General features: G+C 43.7%; 1 protein-coding gene across 2 annotated transcripts; it reads right to left on the reverse strand.

Moving 5' to 3' along the window:
- Positions 1 to 547: 547 nt before the first annotated feature.
- smad10a (SMAD family member 10a) lies at positions 548 to 27334 on the reverse strand. 2 transcript variants are annotated; one of them, XM_080787923.1, is made up of 13 exons: positions 27091 to 27334; positions 25604 to 25679; positions 20303 to 20543; positions 13927 to 14101; positions 11441 to 11464; positions 11040 to 11249; positions 10451 to 10738; positions 9883 to 9984; positions 7930 to 7983; positions 7575 to 7758; positions 6623 to 6791; positions 6248 to 6386; positions 548 to 5930 (listed from the first exon to the last, which is right to left on the reverse strand). In XM_080787923.1, the coding sequence occupies exons 1-13, from the start codon at positions 27092 to 27094 to the stop codon at positions 5719 to 5721; spliced, it is 1878 nt and encodes a 625-aa protein (XP_080644049.1). In that variant the 5' UTR covers positions 27095 to 27334; the 3' UTR covers positions 548 to 5718. The 2 variants fall into 2 exon arrangements, with proteins under 2 accessions (XP_080644049.1, XP_080644048.1); XM_080787922.1 differs by having other exon boundaries at positions 11040 to 11258.
- Between the last annotated feature and the right edge of the window lie 389 nt (positions 27335 to 27723).

A 27723-nucleotide genomic window follows, 5' to 3' on the forward strand; every position in this document is an offset into this window, starting at 1 on the left:
TGAATACTGTATTAACAAGTGGTGTGTTAACGCTACAGTGCATGCCATGTGGAGGATTACCCAGGGGCCTGGTCCCCAGATGAACAGCCTAATATGCAACATAACATTGTTTTCTTAATAAACAGTAGGCCTAAACAAACAAACGTATACATACAGCATACATTTCTGCACATTTCTTCAGCTACAAGGGACTTTATAATACAAAATTAAAGATAAATATAAGACCATTACTATGTCAAAACGTGAAAATATGTGAAAATAGATGATCTACATTGCTCACAAGCTTCACATTCAAAAGAAACATGCTGGTGTTTGATATTCCACACATGAACAGATTTCTCATCAGCAGATCAGCTTCACCTGGACTGTAGGCCTACTGTAGCTCTGGTCCATAGCTCTAATGCGTTGCACCATTAGAGCTATGGACCAGATCTAGGCCTACTGTATTAGTATGTCCCCCCCCCCCCCCCCCCCCCACACACACACACACACACACACACACAACAATACACAATCATATATTAAAGCAGAAACACATTCCACAAAGTTTGTATCAAAATGACAATGCTGTATTTTTATTTCACTTTGATGTACAGCCAACATTACAAGAGCAGCACGTCTTTACAATAAAATAACCAGAATAACAACATGAATAGAAATAACAATACCCATAAAATAGCCAAATTGATTAGGTTTCACACTCAATAACATATTATCTATATAGTTTATGTTTGAAACAAAGAGAAATGGGAGAGGGCTTTCCATGTGGAATGGTCTATTATTCCCGTAGATTCATCGGTATGGGATGAGCTGTCCAAAGACTGTTGCTAAAACACAAGAGAGGACTAAAGCTGTTTCTAGTGGTAAGTGAATTGTTTTGGTTTAGGGTCAGAATATAGAGCAGTGATTCTCAGTGATCTTTGAGGGCCGCTCGCCCCTCCTTTGCCCAGCTTTGTGTGTTTGTGTGTACCCCATAGCAATGATTTGATTGGCTGAGCACTCCATAGCGGTGATTTGATTGGCTGAGCAATGTACGTATTGGGGATAAAAAGTGAGGACAGAACATTATGGACGGCACAAGTGATTGGCCTGATCCAACGGCCCATGGATCATGGTAATCCGGCCTGCAATGTCCTCAAAGGAAAAGCAAAACTATCCCCCAAAATATCATATATGAAAGGCAACATTTATTTGTGAATTTCAAGGCAAAAATAATTTAACTTGAGTTCAATTAATGGTCCTTAAATGTACCGAGTACATAGTTTACCGATCTGCATTCCACTGATGCTATATGTACTCAAATGGTAAATATTACATAATAATTAACTATGAAATGTTTCATATTTATCATAACATAATGCAAGGGGATGCACCGATATGTAAATTCTTGGCCGATACTGATATTTGTTTATTTCGTTTTTTATAGTAGTGGTGGAAGAAGTACTGACGTTCTTTTTTTACTTGACTCACAATGTGGAAATACTTTGTTACAAGTACATTTCTGATGTTAAACTTTTACTTGAGTAAGAGTACAAAAGTATTGGCATCAAAATATACTTAAAGTACCAAAAGTAAAAGTACTCATTATGCAGTATAAATATCAGATCTACAAGCTTGTAGATCGCCTATTTCCAAAAAGAATATAGGGCCGAAGTGATTAATGTATGTTTTGTAAGAATATCCCAAATCATCAAAGTATTAACTAAAGTTATCAAGTAATTGTAGTGGAGTAACAATATTTGACTCTGAGACGTAGTGGTAAGTATTAAAAAAAAAAAAACATCAAAATTGTACAGTACTTAGTTACTTTCCACCACTGCCAGCAACGATATCGCGAAATCACCACAGATGATATCAGTGGTAGGCAAATGTTTGAACGATCCACAGTCCACCTCTGAGACACACAGCGTGTAGACAGAAATATACTTGGTGTCACACCAAAAATACCTACTGTAGATCAGTCTGTCATACATACGTTAGGCATTTGTTCTTGTCTGGATTATACAAGCATTTCATGTCCTGGATTGTTTCACAGATGGTGAAACATTGTGTGACGCTGCCAACATATGGAAATGAACTGCGACAGCATGAACACAGAAACCTAAACATAGTTTGCTGTTAATTGGTCTATATTGTTTTGATTGGTGTCATTTCCTTTTTCTTAAAATTGTTTTGTAAATGTGTATGTTAATGGTGCCCCATCTAACCGTTATGCCTAAACCTTTTAGGTATTGTTTTGTATTTTCAAAAACATTTTAAAATAGTGAAAATAGACATCTACATCGACATGTTGTGAGCTTGTATATTGGCTATTTGAACCATTTAAAAATGTTTTGTAGAGTTTTGGCCAAGTTGCCCGAACCAATATGGTGGCGACATTGACGTACGATCCAGTGCCTAATGTGGCGTCTGTGTATATGACCATCTATAGTATGGTGTGAAGTGAATTATTTAGTGAAAAGACATATTATTCAGGGTCATCACGGCAGGTATTACAGACCACTTTGCTAGTGTCTCAGTGCCAACCTGATTCCCTTGACAAGAGCTTTTTTGACAAAACATTTTGAAAGTTTAAAGCTGAAGAACTAGAGCGCTGCAATCATGAAGATTCTAACGTCCAGTGGTGGACAGTAATTAAGTGCATTTACTTGAATTTACTTAATGTACATTTTCCGAGCAGTTTTGACATTTCAAATATAAACATGTTTTACTGTTTACTTTCTAGGAATACAAATTAAACGCTGTGTACCGCATTGTGAGCTTGCACATCTGTTATTTTCACTATTTTTGAATACTTGAGTATGTACTTGAGTATACTTTGTCCACCACTGCTAACGTCAGCCTGTTCATGTATAGACTGTGTAACCCGTTAAAGCTTAGCATCAGAAGATTAAAAAAACGAAAACGTGAGTTTTGCACTGTTATATCATGAGGTATTCTGGCTTTGGCGAGATCTCACCATATGGCAAAAAGGTTTGGTTACATACACGGCAGCACTGTTTCATCACAAATATCCACAACACTACTTTAAAGCTGAATGTTTTTGGCTTTTTTTTTAAAGATCTTTTGGTAAGAAAATAAATTAGGTTGAAAGTGGTTCTAGCGAGGGCTACCAGGCTAACGATGACGGCTAGTTTTGAGTTTTTAGATCCACACACAGCAGAGTACAATACAAGCACAGAGGTGACAGAATTCAGTATGGGTCCATGTGGGTCGTGCCTTTTTCACCTGCTGCGAGCACGCATTTTCACTAGTCACTCACTGAAACCTTCCCGTAGCCCAGTGGTTTTCAACCAGTGGTCCGGGGACCACCAGTGGTCCTTGAAGGGATTCCAGGTGGTCCCCAGTTAAATGATGGGCCCTTTTTCATTTTCACTCTCAAGAGTATTTTTTTTTAAACAAAATATTAAATGTTTTGGTTCTGCTAGGCTAAATGTCATCAAATGGTGGTCCGTGGCTCAAATGCCAAATAAATAATGGGCCTTGATGTGAAAATGGTTGAAAACCACTGCCATAGCCCAATCCCAATACACAAACTTCCATCCTCGTGTCCTCCGTTCGGCTAAACGAGTGAAGGAGGGGAGGCGAGGATGGAGTTTCGCTTTAATGAATTGTTCTTGTGACACTTATCAGTGTCATTTTGAAGCGACGGCGATTACCGTTGACGTGTCACACAGCTGGATCACTGTGGTGTGGAGGAGGGGAATTTATACGTCACACCTTCCCATGAAAACACTTCCGCAAAGGAGTCATGAAGGATACACTTGAGCCAAATTCCACTACACAAAATCTCTGCCACTCGCTCACTCCAGCATGGCGGCGTTATGGTGAAATTGGTGACCTGCCAAAATATGTGACTATCTTGTGGACTTCACATAACTTACATGGAGGTCTTAAATACATGGCCTACTGTAAATACCGCTAAATGCAACCCTGCTAATAACAAACTGCAATGATTTCCATTCGGACACTGACATTATGAGATTGTCTACACACGATTGTCACATATTTCAGCAGGTCACCAATTTCACCGTAACACCACCATTCCGGAGTGACCAAGTGTGAGTGAACGAGTGGCCAAGATTTTGGGTATTGGAATTTGATTGCTTTGATGTCTCCTGGCTGAGCCTTGCTTGCTTGACGAGCCTCCTCTCTCCTCGCTCTCGGCTCCCCAGAAAGTAAAGGGAACTGAATGATTTCTGGTCACGCTGGAGGACGGAGGATGCAGAAATTTGAGTATTGGAATTTGGCTTATGGGTCTGGAGAGACATTTTGTCTTGTCAGCTTTTATTGTTATCATGGTTTATTAAGCTAACCCAATTCGTTGTCATCTGAATGGACCCTCGGTTATTTGATTTCAGTTGTCTTGTCTTGTCATGTCTCGATCTGCCATGTCGCTTTAAGTGTGTGTGTGTGTGTGTGTGTGTGTTCATAGGGTTTTGTCTATGTTGCTGTGAAGGAGTACCAAAGTGCATATAATATAGGGGGGGGTCTGGGTTTCTACAGTGCATACAAACATGTTAGTTGAAAGGTAGAACAGAAGAGGACAAAGATACATTTTGTGTCAGGACACATCGATTCAAAACCAGCCGGGTTTGGTTCAGATTGTGGAGAAAGCTTGCTCTCTCCGTTGCAAAGCATGACACATTATGTCAAAGACATCAGTAGTTGTATGTCTGTGTGTACATGTACACGCACACACATGTTTTGGTTAAGAGTGGTTGCAAGTGTGTGTGTGTTCGCTGTGTGTGTGTGTGTGTGTGTGTGTATGTTGCGTGTGCATGTGTGTGACAGCATGGGTGATTAGGCTGTCCACACTGATTGTTAAATGCATTTTCTTGGTGTGTGTGTGCGTGTGTGTGTGTGTGTGTGTGTGTGTGTGTGTGTGTGTGTGTGTGTGTGTGTATTTGCGGCGTAAATATTCTTTGTACATTTCTGGGAGCGAGTGTTTGGCTTGCAGCAAAGATACACTAGAGTTGTAGCTGTGTGCATATCTGCTAGGATTTATAGTATGTGTGGGCGTTTTGATCCGGATTGGAATTGGAACATGAATTGTACTCAGCAGAGTTCTCAAAGTGGGGTCCAGGGACCCCCAAATTGGGTCATTCCAAATAGACCCTTACAGGTCAGAAACTATGAGAGTGTACACATGGAACCAAATGGACCCTTACAGGTCTGAAACTCTGAGAATGTACAAAATATGGAACCAAATGGACCCTTACAGGTCTGTAACTGAGTGTAGGCTACACATGAAACCAAATTGACCCTTACAGGTCTGAAACTCTGAGAGTGTACAAATGGAACCAAATGGACCCTTACAGGTCTGTAACTTTGAGAGTGTACAAATAGACCCTTATATGTCTGCAACTCTGAGAGCGTGCAAATGGAACCAAATGGACCATTACGTGTCTGTAACTCTGAGAGCATACAAATGGAACCAAATGCACCATTACGGGTCTGTAACTCTTAGAGTGTACAAATGGACCCTTATATGTCTGCAACTCTGAGAGCGTACAAATGGAACATTACGTGTCTGTAACTCTGAGAGCATACAAATGGAACCAAATGCACCATTACGGGTCTGCAACTCTGAGAGCGTACACATGGGGCTTCGCATTTGGTTCCATCTGTACGCTAGTCAGAGTTATCAGGGTCCTTGAAAAGAAAGAAAGAAAGAAAGAAAGACGAAATATCTAACGTTTTGAGAACCACTGCTACTCAGTTAGCAGGCCCTGGGTCTGCTAAAGGCATAGTGTGCAACACCTCATCCAAGAGCTGCAGTGCGCGGTGCAGGTGCACCTCCACCCAGCAGGGGGTGTGCTTGATGCTCTGCCGGGGGTAGTCGGGCCCCCAGCCCTTGACGAAACTCAGACGCAGGATGCACAGCCTCCTCAGGTCGTCCACGCCGATCCCTGCTGCGGCAGACAGACCTGTAACGGGAACAAGAAAACAGAACACGTTTTGAGGTTCTCTCTCTCTCTCTCCCGCACACACACACACACACACACACACACACACACACACACACACACACACACACACACACACACACACACACACACACACGCACATGCACCCACACACATGGCAGCCAATCATTTAACTAAATTGTAACTATTAATATCATTCCTTAAAGAAATAACATTCGCTACAAAGTCTGAGAAGTTATAGAAGTTATCTCTATCTTTAGATCGAAACTAAGGCATCTTGAGGGTGAAGTACAACAGGTGATATGGAAAACACTCACTGACTGCGGGTGCGATTCCGCCCACGCTCCCTGGTCCGGGAATGTTGCCCGCTACCGCGGCCGCCTGGGCCGCGGCCGCTGCCTGCGCTGTGGCCGCCTGCTGCTGCATCTGTCTGTGACACTGCCGCAGGTCAAACACCTGCAGGATGAACCACACACACACACACACGGTTCACAACCCGCAAGTTAATGGTCTTCAAAATAAGACTTCCGGCTGAAAAAACACATTTTGAACCTTACAGATTCACTATTTTCTACACCGGCATACAGCTATGTACACATACACGTATATTAGGCCTTAACATGGACAGATGGGTGAATGTACATCAGGCCTTAAGTGTAACATGGACAGATGGGTGAAACAGTGAGACTCACCTTGATGTAAGCTCCGGGGTAGATTTTGTGCACGGCGTCACCAGGCGCTCTGCCAGCCTCCCTGTCGAGGTAGTAGCTCTGTACGAAGACCGCGTGGTCGCTCATACAACGCATCCATACGTCTCCCTCCCCACGACACTCCAGCTGCACGCCTTTACCTATATGTAACCTGCAACAAACATAGCATTCTGTACATTGAAACTATAGTATACCAGTATACTATATTATACTGTATTAACCTGTCAAAACAGCACGCTACATCTAAACATTCTGCACATTGAAACTATATGATACCAGCCCAGGTAAACAATGAACCTAGCATCTGTCGAAACAGCATGCTATGAAAATCACTTTCTATGTCTAGAAAAAAACTAACCTAAATAATCTATCAAAAACCATTTAGTTTGTACTATCTCAGCGATAAATAAACACTGGAGAGTGTACAATGTGTGTGTGTGTGGGGGGTCCCCAGTGATATTAAATCATACTGAAGCCGCCCAAAAAGCTGGACAACACTGATTTAGATAGAGGAACGACTGATTTAATACATCTCAAACTGGGGGTTCTTGACATGACAAAGAGGCTAAGAAAGACATTCAAAAGGCCCCTATTCCGCCAAAAGAACTTTGGTTCAAGAACTGGTTCCTTTGTAGATCCTTGGAACCTTGGTGCTTTCACGGTACTGGCATCCATTTTTTGGTTCCAGTTCCGAACCAACTTTAAGGGTTCTGAACCAATTCTTGATTTTATTTGATTGTATTAGACGACAGACGACATGCAAGAAAAAAACATGTTCATCTTGGAAGCGTCAAGGATAAATAGTCTTCCGAACTTATTTTCATTGTGGTCCTTGAATTCATTCCCAGTGGAAACACTCTGAACTGGTTCAATATTAGGTTCAACCCCGGTGGAAAAGGGGCCTTGGTGAATAAGAGCAGAGGAGGCCACGGACCTGGCTCTCTCGCTGGCGTCGGTGCGGTGCACGTTGCTCAGCTGGCCCAGACAGAAACGGTCCCCTCCGGACGGGTCCACATAGCCGTCCACCGTCACCACGGGACAGCTGGCCGGGACCTTGAACATCTCCCCCACCTGCACGTCCATCTCAAAGTAGGAGATGGAGCACCAGAACTCTGGACCTGCCAAAAGGTCAACGACAAGACAACCATCGCTCAATCTCCTCATCTTAATCCATTAGCGGTAGAGTATCACACTGCCAACTATACAGCATGTTCAGTGCTATGTGAAGGAGGAGTTGACTATTGGCCACTATTCCAGTATGTAACGTATTCATAGATAGTCTTTCTAACCAGGGTGGTTGGATACAGGTGGAGGGAACGAGTTGGATCCGTGGTGTTGTGACCCTGAAAAGCAACCAGAAAAGAACTATGAATTATCAACAACACATTTCGCTTCATAGGATCTTTTTCTTTTCCATAAAGCTTTTAACCAACCATTTACTGCTGAACTCAACCACGAGGCTCTCATTATTCATAACTGTAAATAGGGACAATAGTGGGTCCGCTCATAATTCCAGCGTGCCGTGTGAGGTCAGGGTTAGGGTTAGTTATAGTGGGGCCAACGGAACGTCAGAATAATGGGATGTAATGTTGGAATAATGACCTGCTCAGGCGGTGAGCCCCAAAGAATTATCATATTTGAACTGGACCCCCCCCTCCCCCCACATAGGAACCACTGCTATAGTATAGACTCTATACTAAAAGAATTGGGAACCGTTGCTCTACTATAGAGCAATGGTTCCCAATTTCTTTAGCTAGAGACCCAAAGGAGACAAAGGGACCCAAATTAGTGAAAATAACCGATATATAAGCTCACAATGTGTCGCGATGCAGCACGTTGTGAGCATGTAGATCGGTTATTATCACTTCTTTTTTTGGAATTCATGAAATTCTGGAGAAAAATATATAAATAAGTAACTTATGAACTTCCGATCCAGTATTAGGGAAACACTCGTAGGCCCTTTTCCACCAAAATAACTTTGGTTCTAGAACTGGTTCCGTTCTAGGTTCTTGGAACTGTGGTGCTGTCACGGAACCGGTGACCATTTTTGGTTCCAGTACCGAACCAACTTTGAGGAAAAGGAGCGTTACCTCAACAAAATCAAGGATATTGACGGTCTCGACCCCTATGAACACACTGACTGGACAGAGGATGCTTTCGATCTTCTACCACCACTAACGCTCCTTTCCCTCAAAGTTCAGCTTGTCCTTATGTAAGGTATGTCGAGGCCGACGTTTTTTCTTTCCATCCTGGTGTTGGCTCACTGTGTTGTCGCCAGGAACGAGCTCTTTGAACTCCCTCTGGTGTTTAAAAATTAGAACGCACACGGATGGTCGCTGACTGTAAACAAACCAGAAAAGCCAGCCAACATGGCGGCCGCTACCACGTGACACATATGTTAACGCCCACTCCCGGAGATTTTGGTAGACCCTATATAAACTTACAGAAGAGGTTAGGATGGCATAGTGGAGGTATAATGTACATCTTCGCTGTCGGGCAGACACCAGCTATCTCCCTTTTTTCAACGTTTCTTTTGAACACCCTTGAACTCTTTACGTCTGTGTGTGGGTTTTGCAAATATTGAACCAATGAAAAGTGTTTAAAAAGCTTCAGAGCCATAGAGTAAGACAGAGTTACGACAACTCCGTTCACTTCATGGGACCAGTCCAATGGCGGCAGAGTGACAATGTCCTGGACCGGAAGTTGGCAGAATGCACTGGACTCAGGCAACAGCCCAGCTTTAATGATCTTAAATCCCTTTATTTTAGATCGTCTTTTAGTAATAGTACAACATAAACATTACAGAGACTTTAGTTGTCACTGTACAATACCATAAAAAAGTTGTCATGTTGCACACATGCCTAACATTGCTGATATTTGTGCCGCCCTCTTTGAAAACAATGTATTTCAAACTGCCCCATCAATCGTAACTCTGTCTTACTGTATGGCTCTGGGTGGTGTGTCCCCCATTGATTATAATGACAAAGTCAGATGGGAAAAAAGAGATGATAATATTAGGACACATTCAAGTATCTGACCATTTAGAAAGTCACTATACCGACTTTTATGAGGCCGTATTGTGTTGCTCTAAAAGTATTTTTGTTTAATTTAATTAAAAAAAAAGAAATTTCACTTCCTGAACAGTTAAGATTTTGGACATACAGTACAATAGGTATAAAAAAGTGGTTAGGATATGATATAGTGAAGGTATATAATGCATTTACAGTATAATAGGTGCTTACAGAAGTGGTTAGGATGATGGAGTGGAGGTTGTTGGTGACTCCTTCCGTTCGGCTGGGATCCTACAGGAGTATAGGAGGCCGTGCTACTGCCTGTCCACGTGGCTGCATGGTGAATGACACAAACACATCACGCAGTTACAATGAGTCCAGTGTGGTGTCATATGTAATGTACTGTACATCACAGTGTGTGTGTGTGTGTGTGTGTGTGTGTGTGTGTGTGTGTGTGTGTGTTATCAGCTTTTATTAGATCATCTAATAGAGGGCATGCGCGTGACATCATCATAATACCCGGAAGTTATGTGGGAACGCCTACTGAGTGGCAAAAAATGACTTCCTGGCCTTGACAGCCCATACATCCAAACAGAAAAGTCTCTGGTTGTTAAACGATGATAAACAATGTTAAAACTCACTTTGCAACTCACTTTATGCTTGCGCATACCCCTCTATAAGCAAGTAGTGAGTAATGACGCTAGGATGTCGCAGGAACCAATCCAAACCTTGATGCTCAGTGACAAGCAGGGAGGCACTGGGCAGAGTTGTAAGTCACTGTGTGTGTTGTGTAACTCACTGTGAAAGGCAGTCTGTTGGCTGGGTGTGAGTTTGGAGGGGGTGTAGCCGTTGTGTCCGGGGGTATGCGGGGGCGCGGGTTGAGGAGGAGGCTGGGGGGCTTGGGACTGCTGCGACTGGGACCCCTGAGGCTGCTGTGGAGCCTGCTGCTGTGGGGGTCCGTGGGTGGGGGTGGAGGGGGGCGGGGGCGTGGGCGTCATGGGGGTCATCACCTGGGACTGAGGGGAGGTGATCTGGAGGAGGCCTTCGCCCTGCATGGGGAGCATGGAGCCCCCCGGACCCCCAGAGCCTAGAGGAGAGGTCAGCAGAACACGGTTTAAAGCAGGGACCCTTCGGGGACCCTCAGGGGGGTCCCCACAGCCAGGTAGCTTAATGTGCAACATTGTTTTCTCACTCAACAGTAAACAAACCAACATACAGTATAAGTGTATACAGAGTATCTGTACACTTCAAAACCGAATCAGTATAATCAAATGGGATAGAACGAAATTAATTAACTACTTGTTCACTAATTGTAATCGAGGCAACAGTTTGAAATAACCGTCCATATCGCCCTAGCCCTAATATTACCCTGATGACAAGGTTCTTACCAGTGGGAGAGACGGGCAGATTAGGGTAGAGGGTCACAGATGGGGGTGGGCCGCGGCCCGGCTCAGGGGGAAGCTGTAGGGAGGGTAGAGGCTGTCCATAGTGGTCTGTAGGGGGTAACTTCAGCGGCCCCTGGTGGTCTGAAGGGTGCATGCCAGGCGGGAGGTCCATCTGGATGCAGTCATGTATGTATTCCTCCTTGATCAGCCTGCCTGGGGGGACTGGTAACATTTTACTTTGTATTTCTATTATATGTAAATAATAAAGTTATCACACCTAGACTCATACCAGGGACGGTTTTTTTCAACTTAACTAAACAATAAAACACACAAAGACAACAGACAAACAAGTAGACATCACATCACATCACATCACATGATAATCTTATTATTGTAAAACGCACCTGTGTTCTGCAGACTGAGACCCACTGGAGACAGAAGAACACAGACACAGTGACAGTTATAAACAGACAAAACCACATCATTTGTCACTGCTGCTGCACAAAACTATTGTGATTAACGATAGTGCTGCACGATTCGTGCTCAAATGTGAATCTCTTGTGAAAAACACAAGAGTAACTAAAATTATTTGGACAGACAACTAGTGCTGCACAATTTTTGCTAAAATTTAGAAATTAATCTATTAATTGTGCAGCACTATTTAACAATATTATTTCGATAATCAAAATATGTTTAAAACTTTTTGCCATTGTTAGTCACTGGAACCCCCAGCATCCCTATTCTGGGCAAGGAACATCAAACCAAAATGTTGAATTGTGGGTTTGCGGGTTCCTGCTGTCAAAATATGACCCCCCCAGTAAAAAAAACACTTTGTTTGAAATAGACACTCATGCTTTCTAAGGTGTGATTTGGGGTCCTAAGGATGAATACAAAATTAATATCCTGCTACCCTAATAGACAGGGGGTACATAAGCACATGGCCGTTTATCCCAACTCTTTCTCCGACCGAACCACACTTTTACCACACATCTCTATATGCACAATAAATTCGGCACGCTCCCAGAATTTACATAGGCAATTTTTTAGCCGTTTAAGTGTCTTATTTACTGTTTAAATATTACTTTTGGCAAACACGCTATTGTTGCTCAACTTCAACAGCCTACGTCAAAATCGTCATGTTGGCGTCTACTACGCCAACTACGTTCACTTCATGGGGCCAGTCTTTCACAGTGACACACACGTTACATGAACCACGCGACCGGGATGGTTTCTACCCCTCAATGTCGTATTTGCTGCGCCCTTCTAATGCTGCGCCACGCCTACTCTATACTGCTCCATAGACAGCGACTCGAAGTCGAACAGCAGCAGCAGCAGCTCGCCTCCGTCACAAAGCCCACAGCACTGCACAGCCCCACACCCAAATGAATCGAATGAATGAATAAGGCGCTTATATCGCTTTTGCTCAGTGGATGGGACATTTACATTAAAAGCTATCGGATGGACGCGTGGATAACGGCATGGTTGTGTGCACTCGGAGGGAAAGGTTCCATAAAGCTTCCATGCTAGCTGCTTCAGACACAGGGGAGGGGAGTGAGATGGCCCGGCTCACGTGACTCCAGTGCGAAATAGCGCTTATGCAACAATTACCCTAAAAACACAAACACCTCAACTCAATGTCATTGTGAATAAGAATTTCGAGCGAAATACTAATTTTTGGAAGGACACTTTCACCCAGTATGAAGCTAAATGTGGAAGCCGTGTGTGTCACACCAAAACGGGTGACCTATATAATCCTGTAACGCCGTGCATTCTGTGCTTGCGTGCGCATTTCCCAAATCTCAGTGTGTGTGTGTGTGTGTGTGTGTGTGTGTGTGTGTGTGTGTGTGTGTGTGTGTGTGTCGCGTCGCCCTCCAGCTGCAATTGCGAGTGTGCGCTGTGTGCAGGGCACACTACTGAGTTTAAAAACACAGCTGAAACATGAAGTGGAGTCTGTCAACTCGCGCAATTTCCTTCTTCCCATATTGCGCTGCAACGACACTGGGATGAGCCCCCCGAAGGGGGGCGAAATTCTAGTCAACACTATTTAAAGAGGACGGGAAGCGAAGACCGTACGGTGGACTCCATGTTGCTCCCTGGAAGGACAGAAACATGCGCAGTGGGCTATATGCAGCCAACACTTCCACATTCAGCTTCCTTGGTCTCAACTGCGCATGTTTCTTTCCTTCCAGGGAGCAACATGGAGTCCACCGTATGGTCTTCGCTTCTCGTCCTCTTTAAATAGTCCATGGTTGAGACCTGGAAGTTGTACTGTGACAAATCATAGATATGGCACAAATGGCCCAGCAGATGGCGTGATGCAACTGAAAGGAGAGAGGCTTGTACATATCATGTCACGTCATTGCATTTGACCTTTTATATTAACATTTTAACAGCAAGTGGATAAGTAAATCCCAGCATGGATCATCACACAGACAGTAATGCTGGTCGGACGTGGCATGATATGTACAATCATCTCTCCTTTCAGTGACATCACACCAACTGCTGGGCCATTTGTGCCATATCTATGATTTGTGCATGTACAACTTCTTGGTCTCAACTGCGCATGTTTCTTTCCTTCCAGGGAGCAACATGGAATCCACCGTACGGTCTTCGCTTCCCGTCCTCTTTAAATAGTCCTTGATTCTGGGGGGAACGTTCACCAAAAATGGCCAATCTACAAGCTTACAACGTGGGATTTGTGTAGATTGAAGATTGTCAGTTTTATCAAGTATAGAGGGGTTTAAGTGGTACTGAATATGCAGCACAACAAAAGCTAATTCATCCTAGTGTATGACAATTTCACAATAAATTTAAATCTCTGTGATATGCGAGCGTTTTTTTTATCACAAAAAACCATAATAGCGATTATCCCTAATGAAAACAGACTCACCGATGCCGGGCGACACCACTCTCTCATAGTGATACGGGTTCACACACACGTTGTCGTACTTGAGGTCGAAGGCGTACTGGCAGAACTTCACGTGCTTGAGCTCGTTCTTGTGTAGGTCGGGCCAGCGCCACAGCCGTGCATAAATAACATGAGGGAACCCTTTCCTCCCCGCCACCTGCGGAAAAAACAAAAACTCTGCATCAGTACTTATTCCCCCTTTTGGAAACAAATTAGAAAATACATTATTGTTTTAAAAGTCTGTCAGCTATTCATCAGACTATATTATAATGAGCATGAAATTAATCATAGGTCCATCCATCCATCTTCAACTGCTTATCCGCTTGGACCGGACACTGTCCTACAAGCAACATCTGGATGAAGTGAAGGCCAAGACAACAGCAAGGGTCTCGCTCATCCGTCGCCTGGCGGGCTCAACTTGGGGAGCTTCCCCTAAGACCCTACGCGTATCCACACAAGCCCTGGTCCTACCCGTAGCAGAATACTGCGCCCCTGCCTGGAGCAGAAGCCCACATGTAAACAAGGTAGCTACTGTCATTAACAGCGCCCTCCGGATAGTAACTGGTTGTCTGAAACCCACACCGGTGTCCTACCTGCCAGTCCTGGCTGGAATTGCTCCAGCCAGTCTCCGACGGGATGCGGCTACGCTAGCCCTGGCAAGAAAAGCCCAGAAATACGACTGGCACATCTTGCACAAAGCCACAACAACACCGTCACCACCAGGCAGGCTCAAGTCTCGCCATCCCTACAACGAGGCAGCTCAAGAAATGCTACAGTCGATTCCTGAGGACTCGTCCAGAGACGCCTGGCTGGCAGCATCCTGGAAACAGTCGTGGGAGACGGCCGGGCCCTCCCGGATTCAACAACACATCCGGGACCCAGCAGGTGGCGTTAAAGGAGAAGACCTACCACGCCATCTATGGACCTCGCTGAACCGTCTGCGCTGTGGCGTGGGACGCTTCAAGTCATCTATGAAGAAGTGGGGCCTATCGGATAGTGCGGCATGCGAGTGTGGCGTGCCTGAACAGACTGCCGAGCACATCATCACAGACTGCCCCTATACAGCCCACCCTCAGAAGCTGGCCTTTTTTACTTAGGACCAGAGACGAGGGCATGGCTGCATGACACTGAGTTGGCCATGTGATGATACACGAAAGAAGAAGAAGATTAAACTCATGTCTGATTCAATGCAACTAATGTATGAGACACATGCATGATTAATTGATTATATGGGCACATTTCCTAATAATCGTGACTCAACCAGTCAATCCGGTACCCTTGAAATTCTAACTCCCTTCTTGAGGGATAGTTGTTCTTGACATCCGACATCTCAGTAACTGACAGCATTGGTGTGTCATCACCCGACGTCCAGTTTCCCCACCAGCCTCCACAGTCACTTTGATTGGCAGTTATGGTCATACCTGCTTACAACCCCCCTGCATTTTGCAGGAGACTTCTTTTATTTGACCATTTCTCCTGCACGACTCTTCTGCCCGCAATTCTCCTGCTTTTCACCCTTTTTGCGTGGTCAATCAGGTCAAAGGTCAAAGGCTTCTTAATGGATCCTATCATGTTAGTAAAGCCTGATGCACACTACACAAATCCACCTGAATACTGGAAATTACAAATTTTACCCCCAGACCCTGCTGCTTGAGGGAGTCGTCAGTGTCACCCCTGCAACCCCCCCTCCGAAAAAACTCTCCTTTTATCTGACGCTCTGCGGTCAGGTATGAGTTGTGCTTAGCGCTCACCTCAAAACCCCAGATTTACGAGTGCGGCGGCTCATGCTGGCGAAGGTCGACAACATGGGAGATTCTGCAAATAGACCCCTGGCCAGTCTTTAGGGATCAATATTAGTGGTAGCTCAGTCGGTAGAGCTCTCACCTTCGGGGGTTAGATCCTGGGCATCGCCAACTCAGCGTACAATGGGTAGCACGGCTTGGGTGCGGCAAGCCGTGCAGTAATAACTGGGAGCTGATGTTCTCCTGAACTACTTACTTACTTAAGTAGAAAAAGGCCTTTATGTTAATTTAGTGCAGACTTGTCCTTTAGTTTAACCCCTCTTGGCAGCCATTTCTCTTGTAAATAGCGTGTTCCTTCCACGCGCTACGTCCTACCGGGGAAACTCCCCCCTGTCAGGTGATAAGAAGCGGCCTGCTCACTCCTCATGCATTGAAGGAAGCATGAGCTCAGTTCGAGGCTCTCCACAGGTTGGCAGAGGGTTGCCCAGGATTACAGTTTAGACAATTGGCACCGGGTGAAGAAAATGAGTTACAAAAATCGTGGAATAAAAGAATATATAGAGAGAGCTAGCACTGTTACTGAACAAAGACTCTCTATAGCGATGAGTACTGTCACAATACAGAGCTATTTAATGGCTATTTAACAAGACAACTGCTAGAAACATAGATTGAAAGATAGGAGCAGTTAAGATACAAGGGTGAGCAGAATGACCCTTGACCCTGTGTGTCCACAAGGTGACAGAAAGTGACAGCAGATGTCCTCTGTCAATCAGAGCACAGTCTCCAAACAGTCCTTAGCCAATGAAAACACACCCACCCCCTTCCTGTGGTGCAGACACAACAATGATCACACGCACAGTCGCACACACACGAGTCTCTCTCTCTCTCTCTCTCTCTCTCTCTCTCTCTCTCTCTCTCTCTCTCTCTCTCTCTCTCTCTCTCTCTCATACAAATGAAATTAAATACAATTTAAATGTACAAATATGTATGCATCATAATACATCTGCTATGGTATAATAAAATTAACTTATTTTTGTTTGTTAGTTGTAGGCTACAAAATATCATTAACAATGTGGTCGCCTAGGAGTCAGGACTCCAAAATTAGGCAATTGGCACCGGGTGAAAAATAGGTTACAAAGTTGTGGGATAAACATTATAAAAGCAGAGAGAGAGATGAAGCAGGGACACCTCAACCACAACATCCATTCATGTTAATTATTTTTCAGACCTTTAACCACCATTTCTCTAAAATAGAAGATCTATAATCTTCTATTTTCGGCTAATGTTGGCCTCAGAATAGGAATGATAGGGTTCCAAGTTTGATTGATTGATTCATTTGATATTGATTGATTTTAAGAACACAAGAAAGCCTTTCAGCTTATGTCCATTGCGGTGCTCTAAAGTGGTAAAGGAAAGATCCTGCTGTCAGATTTGGAGGACACACCACACGCAGTAACTCTGTGGAGCCCCTAGGGGTCCCAGACCCCCCTATTGAAGACCAATGATCTAGTGTAGTGCAACATTTTAACTAGGGATGTATAGATGAGACATTTTGGCCGATATCGATATCCGATATAATTAAATGCTGTTATGGCCGATAACTGATATAACTAATGTCGATATGAACTCATTCTTTTAATTTTGTCCATTCTGAAAAAAAAGCTTATAAAGACTGAATTTGAAAAAAAGCAATGCCTCTTTATTCCAAAACTAGGGATGCACCGTTATTTAAATGTTGGCCCATATCCCAACATAAATAGTATTTTTATTTTAAAATGTTCCAACTTGTTGACTCTTTTGAAAGCTTCCCCAGAAAACAATTTGCAGCCTTCATCACCACAAAAGGCTTTATCAGGCTTTATTTATTTATTTTTCAGCATAATTATTATAAAATAAAATATCTGAAGTGATGACCAATGATTGATGGCCCATCCCAAATTTTAACCCATTAAGACCTTAAGGCCGATTCCACTAATGCAGTGTTTCTCACAATTTTTCAAGATTTGTAATATAAATAAATACGTGTAAAAGAATATCAGATTAATACAATTTCGGATGTACACGCTTGTACGCCTGTCCGCTAACATGTGGCATCCCTATTTCCTTCAAGTCATAATCAAAAACATATTATTTCTGTTTTAAAAACTAGCGGAAATATCTGCTCTACATAGTACAGGGTGCATACTTAGCTTAGACTAGTCATTGGTTAGGTTAGGTTAGGTTTAGGTGTGCTGCCCCGTGGGAGGTTAGGTTTAGGGTGAGGGGTTGAGATAGGTTGTAGTTGTAGGACTAATGACTGGTCTAACCAATGACTAGTCTAAGCCAAAAACGGTCTAAACTAAGTACTGCACCCCATAGTGGGTGCAGTAGCTTTAGTTCCGACATACTATTGATCCGAAACCTCAATCCTAACCTAACCCTAACCGCAAGCACGGGAGCAGCACATGTCGGACCATCGCTTTTTCGCATCGCATCGCATGTCCCCCCGCTTCGGATCTTCGGTGTGTCGGAAAAGCGTGCGCACCCCCTTTTGAAATTCGTTCCACGAGATGTACGTATCTAGTGCATGTGTGTGTGTGTGTGTGTGTGTGTCTCAGCATTTATCAGATGTAAGAAGTTGGTTCCCAAAGTGGGGTCTGGGGAACCAGGGGGTCTCCAGCTAAATGATAGTTTGTAACCAAATGGACCCTTATGGGTCTGTAACTCTGAGAGTGTACAAAACAGGTTCAGAATCTCTGCTAGAGCCGTAAAAATATTTTCAAATGGGGGTCTGCGGGCTAATTAGTGTCAATTTGGGGGTCCTTGACATGAAAAAGTTTGGGAACGACTGGTCTAGACAGCAGACACGCCCTCCAAGTGGTCGCATCTCCTCGAGCATTTTGGGGTGTGTGGGCCTGCGTGCGTACATGTGAACGAAGTGTTCATACACACGCACACACGCACACACACACACACACACACACACACACACACACACACACACACACACACACACACACACACACACACACACACACACACACACACACACACACACACACACACACACACACACACACACACTGCAGGCAATCTGCATGTCTTCACTGTCGGGTGGAAACCTCATACCACCAAAACCGTTCCTTTATCGATATTTCTTGTTTAAATCATATAAATAGCATATCTACAAGGTCGCAACGCATCGCGATGTGACACGTTGCAACCTTGTAGATCTGCTATTGTCACTACTTTTGTGCAACGTCTGTTCGACGAAGTAGGGCATTGGAAATAACGGAAATGTATAAAAGAAGTTGAAACATGGAGATAGGAGGTTTCTGCCCGACAGTCAGGATATTTCCATGGATTTCATCAGCCCTCGCCCCCATTCATTCTTACCTGGTTCCAGGGCAGCCTAACAAAAAAGCTGCTGCAAACCTGCCTCAACAACTGCTGCACTGCACAACACTCAGTTTGGGCAGTTTGATATTTACCAAGTAATATATTACTGTAGCAATATTGTTATTTATGCATGTCAGTGCCTGTCGATTTGTGTAAGGGGACCACAGTGGACACAAGTCTAGTGTGTTTTCTATCATTGATTGTCTTTTGGTTGTATGCAGGCGATTAAATAAATCAAAGTCAATTTTAATCAAAATGACTACTTTCCTTAGTAACTAGTTACTATTATATTTTTTCCTTAAATAGTAATACAGTAATTCATCAGTTATTAAAAGTAAGCTTGAGATACTCAGTTACAATGAACTAAGTAGATTAGACCAGTGATTCTCAACCTTTTCACTTTTCAGACCTTGATTTTTGAAACATTAGCATTAATGGTATTTTTCTTGTATATATATATTTTTTTATAGGTATTAAAAAGGTTTTAAAAGTTAAAAGTCCTTAAATTGTCATCTGGGGACCCCACCAAAGTTATGTGGGGACCAACACACTGGTGGGTTATCGACAACCAAACCTGTGATCATGTATTGTAGAGCCTACTTGTCTAGTAGTGTACTTTGACAGTGTATCTTGTATTATTGGAAAACAATACTGCACTTTATGCACAAGTTACATTAGTTACAAATCTGTATTGCCCTACAAAAACACTGCTAAACCATATAGATGCACTTATAAATATTGAACCAATGAATAGTATTATTAAGAACTAATTAATAACTATCCATTGGAACAACATATTTTTTTTACGCTTTAGTTTTTTGTCAGGTCACAGTGACCTTTGAACGCCTACATGATATCAGTTCATTGCGTACATAAGTCATGAAATTCACTCAAAGTGTTCCTGAAGTATCACCTTCAGAAGACCTGTCTATCCATACGTACGTCGGACTGACTGACTGTCCACAGGCGGAGAAATAAAATAATATAGCCTACAATACAATCTTAGTGATTATGTAATTGATTACTTTTTCGAACTAATCAAATACAAGAGTTTTTTTTAAATAATTGTCATAAGTGCTTTTTAATACTTCAATATATGTTTTAACAAACACAAAAGGGTGCTCAATAGCGTTGATTTATGAAAAAAAAAGGTGCAAAATTGAGTTAGCTGGTTTCTGCCCGACAATGTGTGTGTGCGTGTGTGTATATAAACTATATATAGTGTGCGCGTCACTGACCTGCAGCCGTCCGTCCAGGGTCCTCTGGATGGTGACACACTTGCTGGGGTGGACGCCGTTGGTGGTGATGGCCGTGATGAGCGAGTCCAGCTCGTCTTTCTTCTCCTTCAGCTTCTTCACCAGGCTCTCGATGGCCCGCTTGGCGAAGCCCTCGTTCTCGCCGCCCTGCCGGTGGCACATGAGGCTGTGCACGATGCTGAGGCACGCATCGCTGCTGCTCGGAGGGTTCACTGACATTATGCTGCATGCGGCCGGGGGGACAGGTGAGACAAATCGTTGCCATTAGGAAGAAAAACCTCTTATATCCATATTTTAACTTTTTGTGTTTTTTTCACACAAAAGGCACCTAAAATTGCAGAATGTTAAAGAAGAGAAGTCCCCATACAGCTCTTCTCCACAGTGTTTACATTATTTAAATAATAATAATAATAATAATAATAATAATAATAATAATAATAATAATAATAATAATAGCAGATCCACAAGCTCGAAATGCAGCGCGAAGCGACACGTTTTGAGCTTGTAGATTCTTTTGCTATGTTTTTTTTTATCCTGAAAAGTAACCGTTTTGGACATGTTACATCCACAAGACAGAGACAAAATTAGACATTTCGCTTGATTCAAAAAGGGCTGCAACTATCTATTCGATGAATCCAGAAGAGGTCATGCCAAAATTGCTGATCGGCAAATTCACAACACGACGCAATAAGCTTGTAGATCGTGAGCTTGTACATATTTGCACATAGATTTGTAGATCAACTTTGCTTTTCAGGAATGTAAAAAAAATCACACCCGTGTGAAGTGAGTGGTGCAACTCTGTGTGGGGGTAGCGCCACTCAAAAAGAGCCTGTGTTCCTTATGTATTTAAGGCGCTCTTGTCACTCAATACTTTTCTTTGGTTCAATATTAACCCACAGACACACTTAGCTGGATCCAGATCCAAATCTTCAAATAGTAAACAAAAAACAAACAGTACTGAGCTTGATGTACTATATAAATCTGAATCTGAATATATCTTTGTGTTCATTTATGTGCTAAAAGAGTGACTTTGAGACCTGTTTCAGCGTAAAATAGTGCATTTACTCACTGTATATAGTAAATGGTGGATTTATATAGCGCCTTTATCCAATGCACTTTACATAGATCGTGCATTACATTCACCCATTCACACACACATTCATACACTGATGCCGGAGGAAACCATGCAAGGTATCAACCTGCACATCAGGAGCAATTAGGGGTTCAGTGTCTTGTTCAAGGACACTTCGACACTAACTCTGGGGGAGCCTGGGTTCGAACTGGCAACCTTGCTGTTCACATCCAGCCACTCTATCCCTGAGACACATATTAACTGTATATATGGTGATTTCGGGTGTGCCATTACAGTACAGTACAGTACAGTACAGTAGTGGGACCCCCACACGGTAACTCTGTCATTTCTCAACCGTTTCTGACGCGGGGCGGCTCCCTGGGTGTGTTCCTGTGGGTCTGGAACTTCCCGTAGAATATCTGTACAATTAAACTATAATGAATTATAGTATATAGAATCACTATAGCTTCTGGCGTTACAATAGTCACATTTTGATGAATCTGGATAAGGAGTATGACGAAGTATAGGTCATTAATACATGAAAATAAAACCACATTGAAATATGTAAATACAAGGTGAAGAGAAATACAACAGTGAAGATATGTGACCAGGGTCTGAATCTCAACCCAGTCTTGTCTGTCTGTCCTCTGTCTGTCCTTTTGTTTCCTGTCTCTCTACACTGACCTACCTGAAATAAAACATGTAAGGATAAAAAAAAAAGTGTCCTTGAGCAGGACACTGAACACCTAACTGCTCCTGACAAGGTTGTGTGTGTGTGTGTGTGTGTGTGTGTGTGTGTGTGTGTGTGTGTGTGTGTGTGTGTGTGTGTGTGTGTGTGTGTGTGTGTGTGTGTGTGTGTGTGCGCGTGCGTGCGTGCGTGCGTGTGTGCGTGTGTGCGTGCGTGTGTGTGTGTGTGTGAGAGAATATATTCTGTAAAGCAGTGGTTCTCAACCATTTTCATGTCAAGGACAAGGCCCCAAATTGACACATTTTAGACCAGTAGTTCTCAACCTGTAGGTCGGGACACCCACATGATCCCCACATGATCTTGGGGGAGGGGGGTCCCCATGCAGATGCCAGCAAAGTGCCAATGTAATGACCTTTTTAATACCTTAAAAAGAAAAGAAATTAAAAAAGACCATTACTACATTAAAAAGTATATATTAATCAACAAACTACTATAAAAACTGGTCAAAACCTGAGCTTGTAGACCTAGGGCTGTCCTCTCATAGCTGATTCGATGATCGATGAATGTGTTGTTTTAGGCTTAGTTGATTTTCTTTTTCTTTTCTTTTTTATTCACATCTCTTCACAACTCAAGATATAAAATATATCTGAAAAGGTGCAGGAATATGTTCTTGTTAAAATAAGTGTTGTGTATAATAAATCTATATCGTGATTGTAATCATTGCTACAGTGTTTGTTCAGTAACAGGTTAGCTTCATAATGGAGATGCTGGGAAACCGCAGATTTCAGCTCCACACCAGTAACGGCCAAAGCAGTATGGTGCGAAAGCTCAAGAACGGCGTCCCGCAGGGCTCAGTGCTGGCCTGGCACCGATGCTATTCAACATCTATATCCAAGACCTACCCGCAAAAACATCAAGGAAGTATGGCTACGCAGACGACCTGGCCATCAGCAAGTCATGCTGGGAAGCAGTAGAGGAGGGCCTCTCTGAGGATACCTGAAGGACTGACGCCTCAAGCTCAATGTTGAGAAGACCGTAGCAACAATATTCCACCTCTACAGCAACGCGAAAAATCAACATCATGGTTGAAGATGCAGTCGAAGATGCAGTCGAAGATGCAGTCGAAGATGCAGTCGAAGATGCAGTCGAAGATGCAGTCCTCCCCGACATATCTTGTGGTGAAGCTTGACAGAACACTGTCCTTTGAACAACACCTGGACAGTGTCAAGGGAAAGACTACCGCTCGTGACGCTGATATGGCTGATTGATATGGCGTCTAGCCGGTAGCCTACTATGTGGGGATATTACACAACAAAGACACTGCGCATCTCCACCGAGGCTCTGGTGTTCCCCACCGCTGAGTACTGTGCCCCAGTCTGGAGCCGTAGCCCTCATGTCAAGGAGATGGATTCCGCCCTCAACACCGGCCTTCGGGCTGTCTCCGGATGTCTTCGAGCCACTCTAACAAACCAACTCTCTGTCCTTGCTGGAATCACTCCAGCAGAGGTCAGAAGGTAAGCACAGACAGATGAGTCGGAAGGCACAGATGAGTGAATCCCACCTCCTCCACAGGGTCCTCACAGAGACACCACAGCGCACGCGTCCCCTTTGCCACACAGGCCCAGGAACTGCTCCGCACAACACCAGCTGACGCCTCCAAGGCTTCCTGGGTGGATGGAGGGACCAGTGGAAGGCAGCCGAACCATCCAGGCTTCACCAATACATTGCAGACCCCACAGATGTTCCATGGCCAGCACCTCCCCCGTAAGGAGTGAGCAACCCTCAATCGCCTGCGGACAGGTATGGGACGTTTTTTTGCAGCATTACAGAAGTGGGGTCTCACAGACAGTGCCCACTGCGAATGTGGGGATCCATTACAGACTGTGCAACACGTGATTTCCAGCTGCCCCAAATACCAGCCACCGTGATCGTGGCTTAATTGACCTAGAGTAGACAATGACACACTGGACTGGCTTGCTGCTACGGAGCTGAAGGACATACATTTTCAGGTCGGGATAAGAATTTAATCGAATAAGGACTCAGGAGAAAGAAGACATGCAAGTACAATTGGGAATGATTAAATAAATACATTTGCAGAGAAACTTAGAACTGGAACAATATAAAAATGAAGCTGATAGATTGGCACTCTCTCCTCTCTCTCTCCAACCTGTAAACAGGGAGACCCCAATTACTGAACAAACACTATAGCAGACTAAGCAGAGTCTATAGCAATGATAACTAGCACCATAACATTTTGAACAAAAGAAATATCACGCTACGTTTCATTCTGATACTCTATAACTTTCAATAGTCACGGTGAAACCAACGTTAAAAGTCTCATGAACGATCATGAGACTTTTAACGTGCAGCAAACACTATCCGACACATTTATTAGTTAACCACTTGAACTCTGACGTTCTGTAAACAGTGGAGCCCACACACTGGCAGAGAGAGAGAGAGAGAGAGAGAGAGAGAGAGAGAGAGAGAGAGATCTCCGCTTCCGTAACACTGGTGCTGAAAGACACATGGTGTATGGATAATATGACTCTGATAATTAATTATGAATAGGCAAGATATGTAGGCTACCTGAGGTAATGCCAGCTAGCCTACCAGCTAGTGTTAGCTAGCTATCATAATCGTCTCAAAACAAAACCACCACTGCTTCTGAGGGTGAGTGAGACCACTTGCATCCTTGATGTTTGGGATGCAAAGCTCTGAAAGTGGTCCAACGCCATTGTTGATAATATACACTCCCTGACACTTTATCAGGTTCACTTATCCAAAAATGTCCGTCAACTATCATATTTTACTGACGAAAACTAAATGAAACTAAGCTATGATGACTAAAACTATGACAAAGTATATTGACAATGTTATCAATAAATAAAAACTATACTAACATTGGGAGGGACTACTGGAGAAGAGATCCTGTAGAACCAACTCCCCCCCAGCAGAAGTGGTTGTGATCACATGATTGGCTGATTATTGAAACTTGCATTAAGGAGCCGTTGACCAAGTGTACCTGATAAAGTAGCTGCCCGTTGAGAGTGTGAGCTGTGTATTGCGGACTCTGCCATCCACTGCAGTTAGAATGAGTTTTAAAACAACATATTTATGGACATATTTGGTTATATTAGTTATTGTGCTTGGCAGCCTATAGTCGGCTAGTAGACGGCTACTAATCTATCTTCGATCAGTGACATCATTAAGAGTCCGGCTCCTTGTGGCTTGCGTAATTTTGCCAGGTGCTTGAAAAGCGCCTGGACTACATTTTCTACTTCTCTAGCGACCGTAAAGACGACCTTAGTAGACTGTGACACATTTTCATGATTGGCTATACCTCTAGGCTGCCTCTTACCCATAAAACCCATACTCTGAACGGCACAACGTGAGACTGTATTTGCTGCATACTGAGAACGCTGCAACGTGAAGCCGTGATCTGAAGCAGAGGCTGCGGCACACAAACTGATTATACTGCAGATGTTCATGAATGAGAGCTTTCTGCGTCAGTCTCGTTTCCTACCTGGTGTTGAGCTGGTCAGTCAACAGGTGTCCCGACACGTTGTTAGCTTCATGGTGACCAAGCTCTGAGTCAGACCCTGCATGGAGAGGAGAGCACATCCAACACTGCAGTGTTCATTTAGAATAAAAAAAAACGAATAAAGCCTTATGAATAAAAAACTATGACAAAACAAATGTCTGTCGACTGAAATGTTAGGGAGGGACGAGTGGAGATGAGATCCAGAAAAGACAAGTCATTTTATTCTTGGTTGCGCTCAGGTGGTGTTGCACTCTGAGAATAGCGGATCTACAAGCTCACAACGCTTCGCAGCGAATTGTCTTCATAATTGTATTAATTTATTATACATTATACAACGAATCACCATGAAGAGTCTATTAAGAGGCTAATCAACTAAATTGATTAGTCCGATTAAGCACTTAACTAACCACCATGAAGCTGAAGCACTATACTTCATCGCATCATGAACAGGGTCATGCAAAAATAGCGAGATTTAGATCTATTTTAGATTTTTTATATATATATTTTCACCTATATACCACCAACATAGTATAGGCTAATCCCAGAAATAGATGCCAGGTTGAAAGTGTTTAACTGTTACAGAACACAGTATGCTACTCGATTAATCACTTAATTCCTTTTAATTTCACAATTGACTCAATAAATTACTAGTTTGATTAAGTGTCAAAAGACAAGGTCAAAAATCTATCATTTTATTCCTATAACCTTTGATGATGCCTTAAATGTAGACTACAACAATGAACAACACTGTGAAAGTCAAAGCTGATCCACTAACATTCAACCATCCATTCAGTTCTCCTGGCTGCCACTGACTGCATATATGGTCATCACGCGTCACCAAATCTATGCTCGTCTCTAAACATTCTCAACAAATCCAGACAGGGAATTATATATATAAAATAAAAAAACAACAACAAAAACGACACACAAAAACGGCACACAGCTCTAACAACAACGTTGTAACGTTGTAAGAGCTTTATGATCACGTCAACATTCCACATTTCAGATGTGTTATTAGTTGTTCGAAATGAATTGTGACATTAAAAATACCCTGATACTTCAGGTGTCTCGTGGGAGCGCGGGGGGGCAGATCTACAAGCCCAGCACAGCGCTATTGGTAGGCTATTTTTTCGGGGCCATGCACGATGACTGTGAGGTGAATGGCTGGGAAAATGTAATGAAAACATGACGAGGCAGCAGCAGCAGAGAGCAGACATCATGCAAGCATGAAGCATGATCCCAGTAAACTGTCTGTCTGTCTGTCTGTCTGTCTGGTGACTTCCTCCCTCTCTCTCTCTCTCTCTCTCTCTCTCTCCTCGGTGTATTTAGTATGGGTTTAAAAGAGACGCCGGGCGGTCGCGGCGGGTAGCGAGGCTACAACAAGCGGATAGAATAGACGAGATCATCGGTATACTATATATGTCTATATTTCTCTGTAGTAGTTAGTTAGGTATTTGCGGTATACTCACACATCAGAGGCTGCTGAGGTAGAGGATCAGTCCGGGTCCTGGTGGTATGAGGACGGCTCTTCGGGGTGTGCGTGTGTTTTTTTTTTTTTTTTTTGGGGGGGGGGGGGGTGTTGTTTGGTAGGTTCTTTTTTAAGGGGGGGGCGAGGGTTCTAATCAGACTATCAGGCTGCTTTAGAGCTCCCTCCGTGCATCCTGTGCTCTTGCTCCCTCTCTCTCTGCTCCCTCCTCCTCCTCCTCTCCTCCTCGCTGACTACAATAACAAAAGAGAGGGTGTTGGGGGCGGGGGGGGTTCATGGGCGCGCGCGCGTGCGTGCGGCGTCTCGCCGAAAGGGGCGGGGGGGCTTTTCTTTTTCTTTTTTCCCCATGCAGCCAATGGGAACAGCCGTCTCAAACGGTAGCCCGCGGCTCCAGGCCAATGGGGATGGAGGTGACATTTCCAGAGTCTGGGTTCGTCTGGGTTCTGTCTGCCATGATGCGTACTACTGGCGCCTGGGCGGCCATGACCCCGCCCCTCTGCACGAGACACACATGCATACCCACCCCCCATCTGTACCCAAAACAAATACTATACGAGTGCTCAGTGCCCACTGCCTGCTACTACTGCTGTGCTGCTGCCTGCTACTGTCTACGACT

The sequence above is a fragment of the Protomyctophum bolini genome (assembly GCF_963924005.1).
Source record: "Protomyctophum bolini genome assembly, chromosome: 17".
NCBI lineage: Eukaryota > Metazoa > Chordata > Actinopteri > Myctophiformes > Myctophidae > Protomyctophum > Protomyctophum bolini.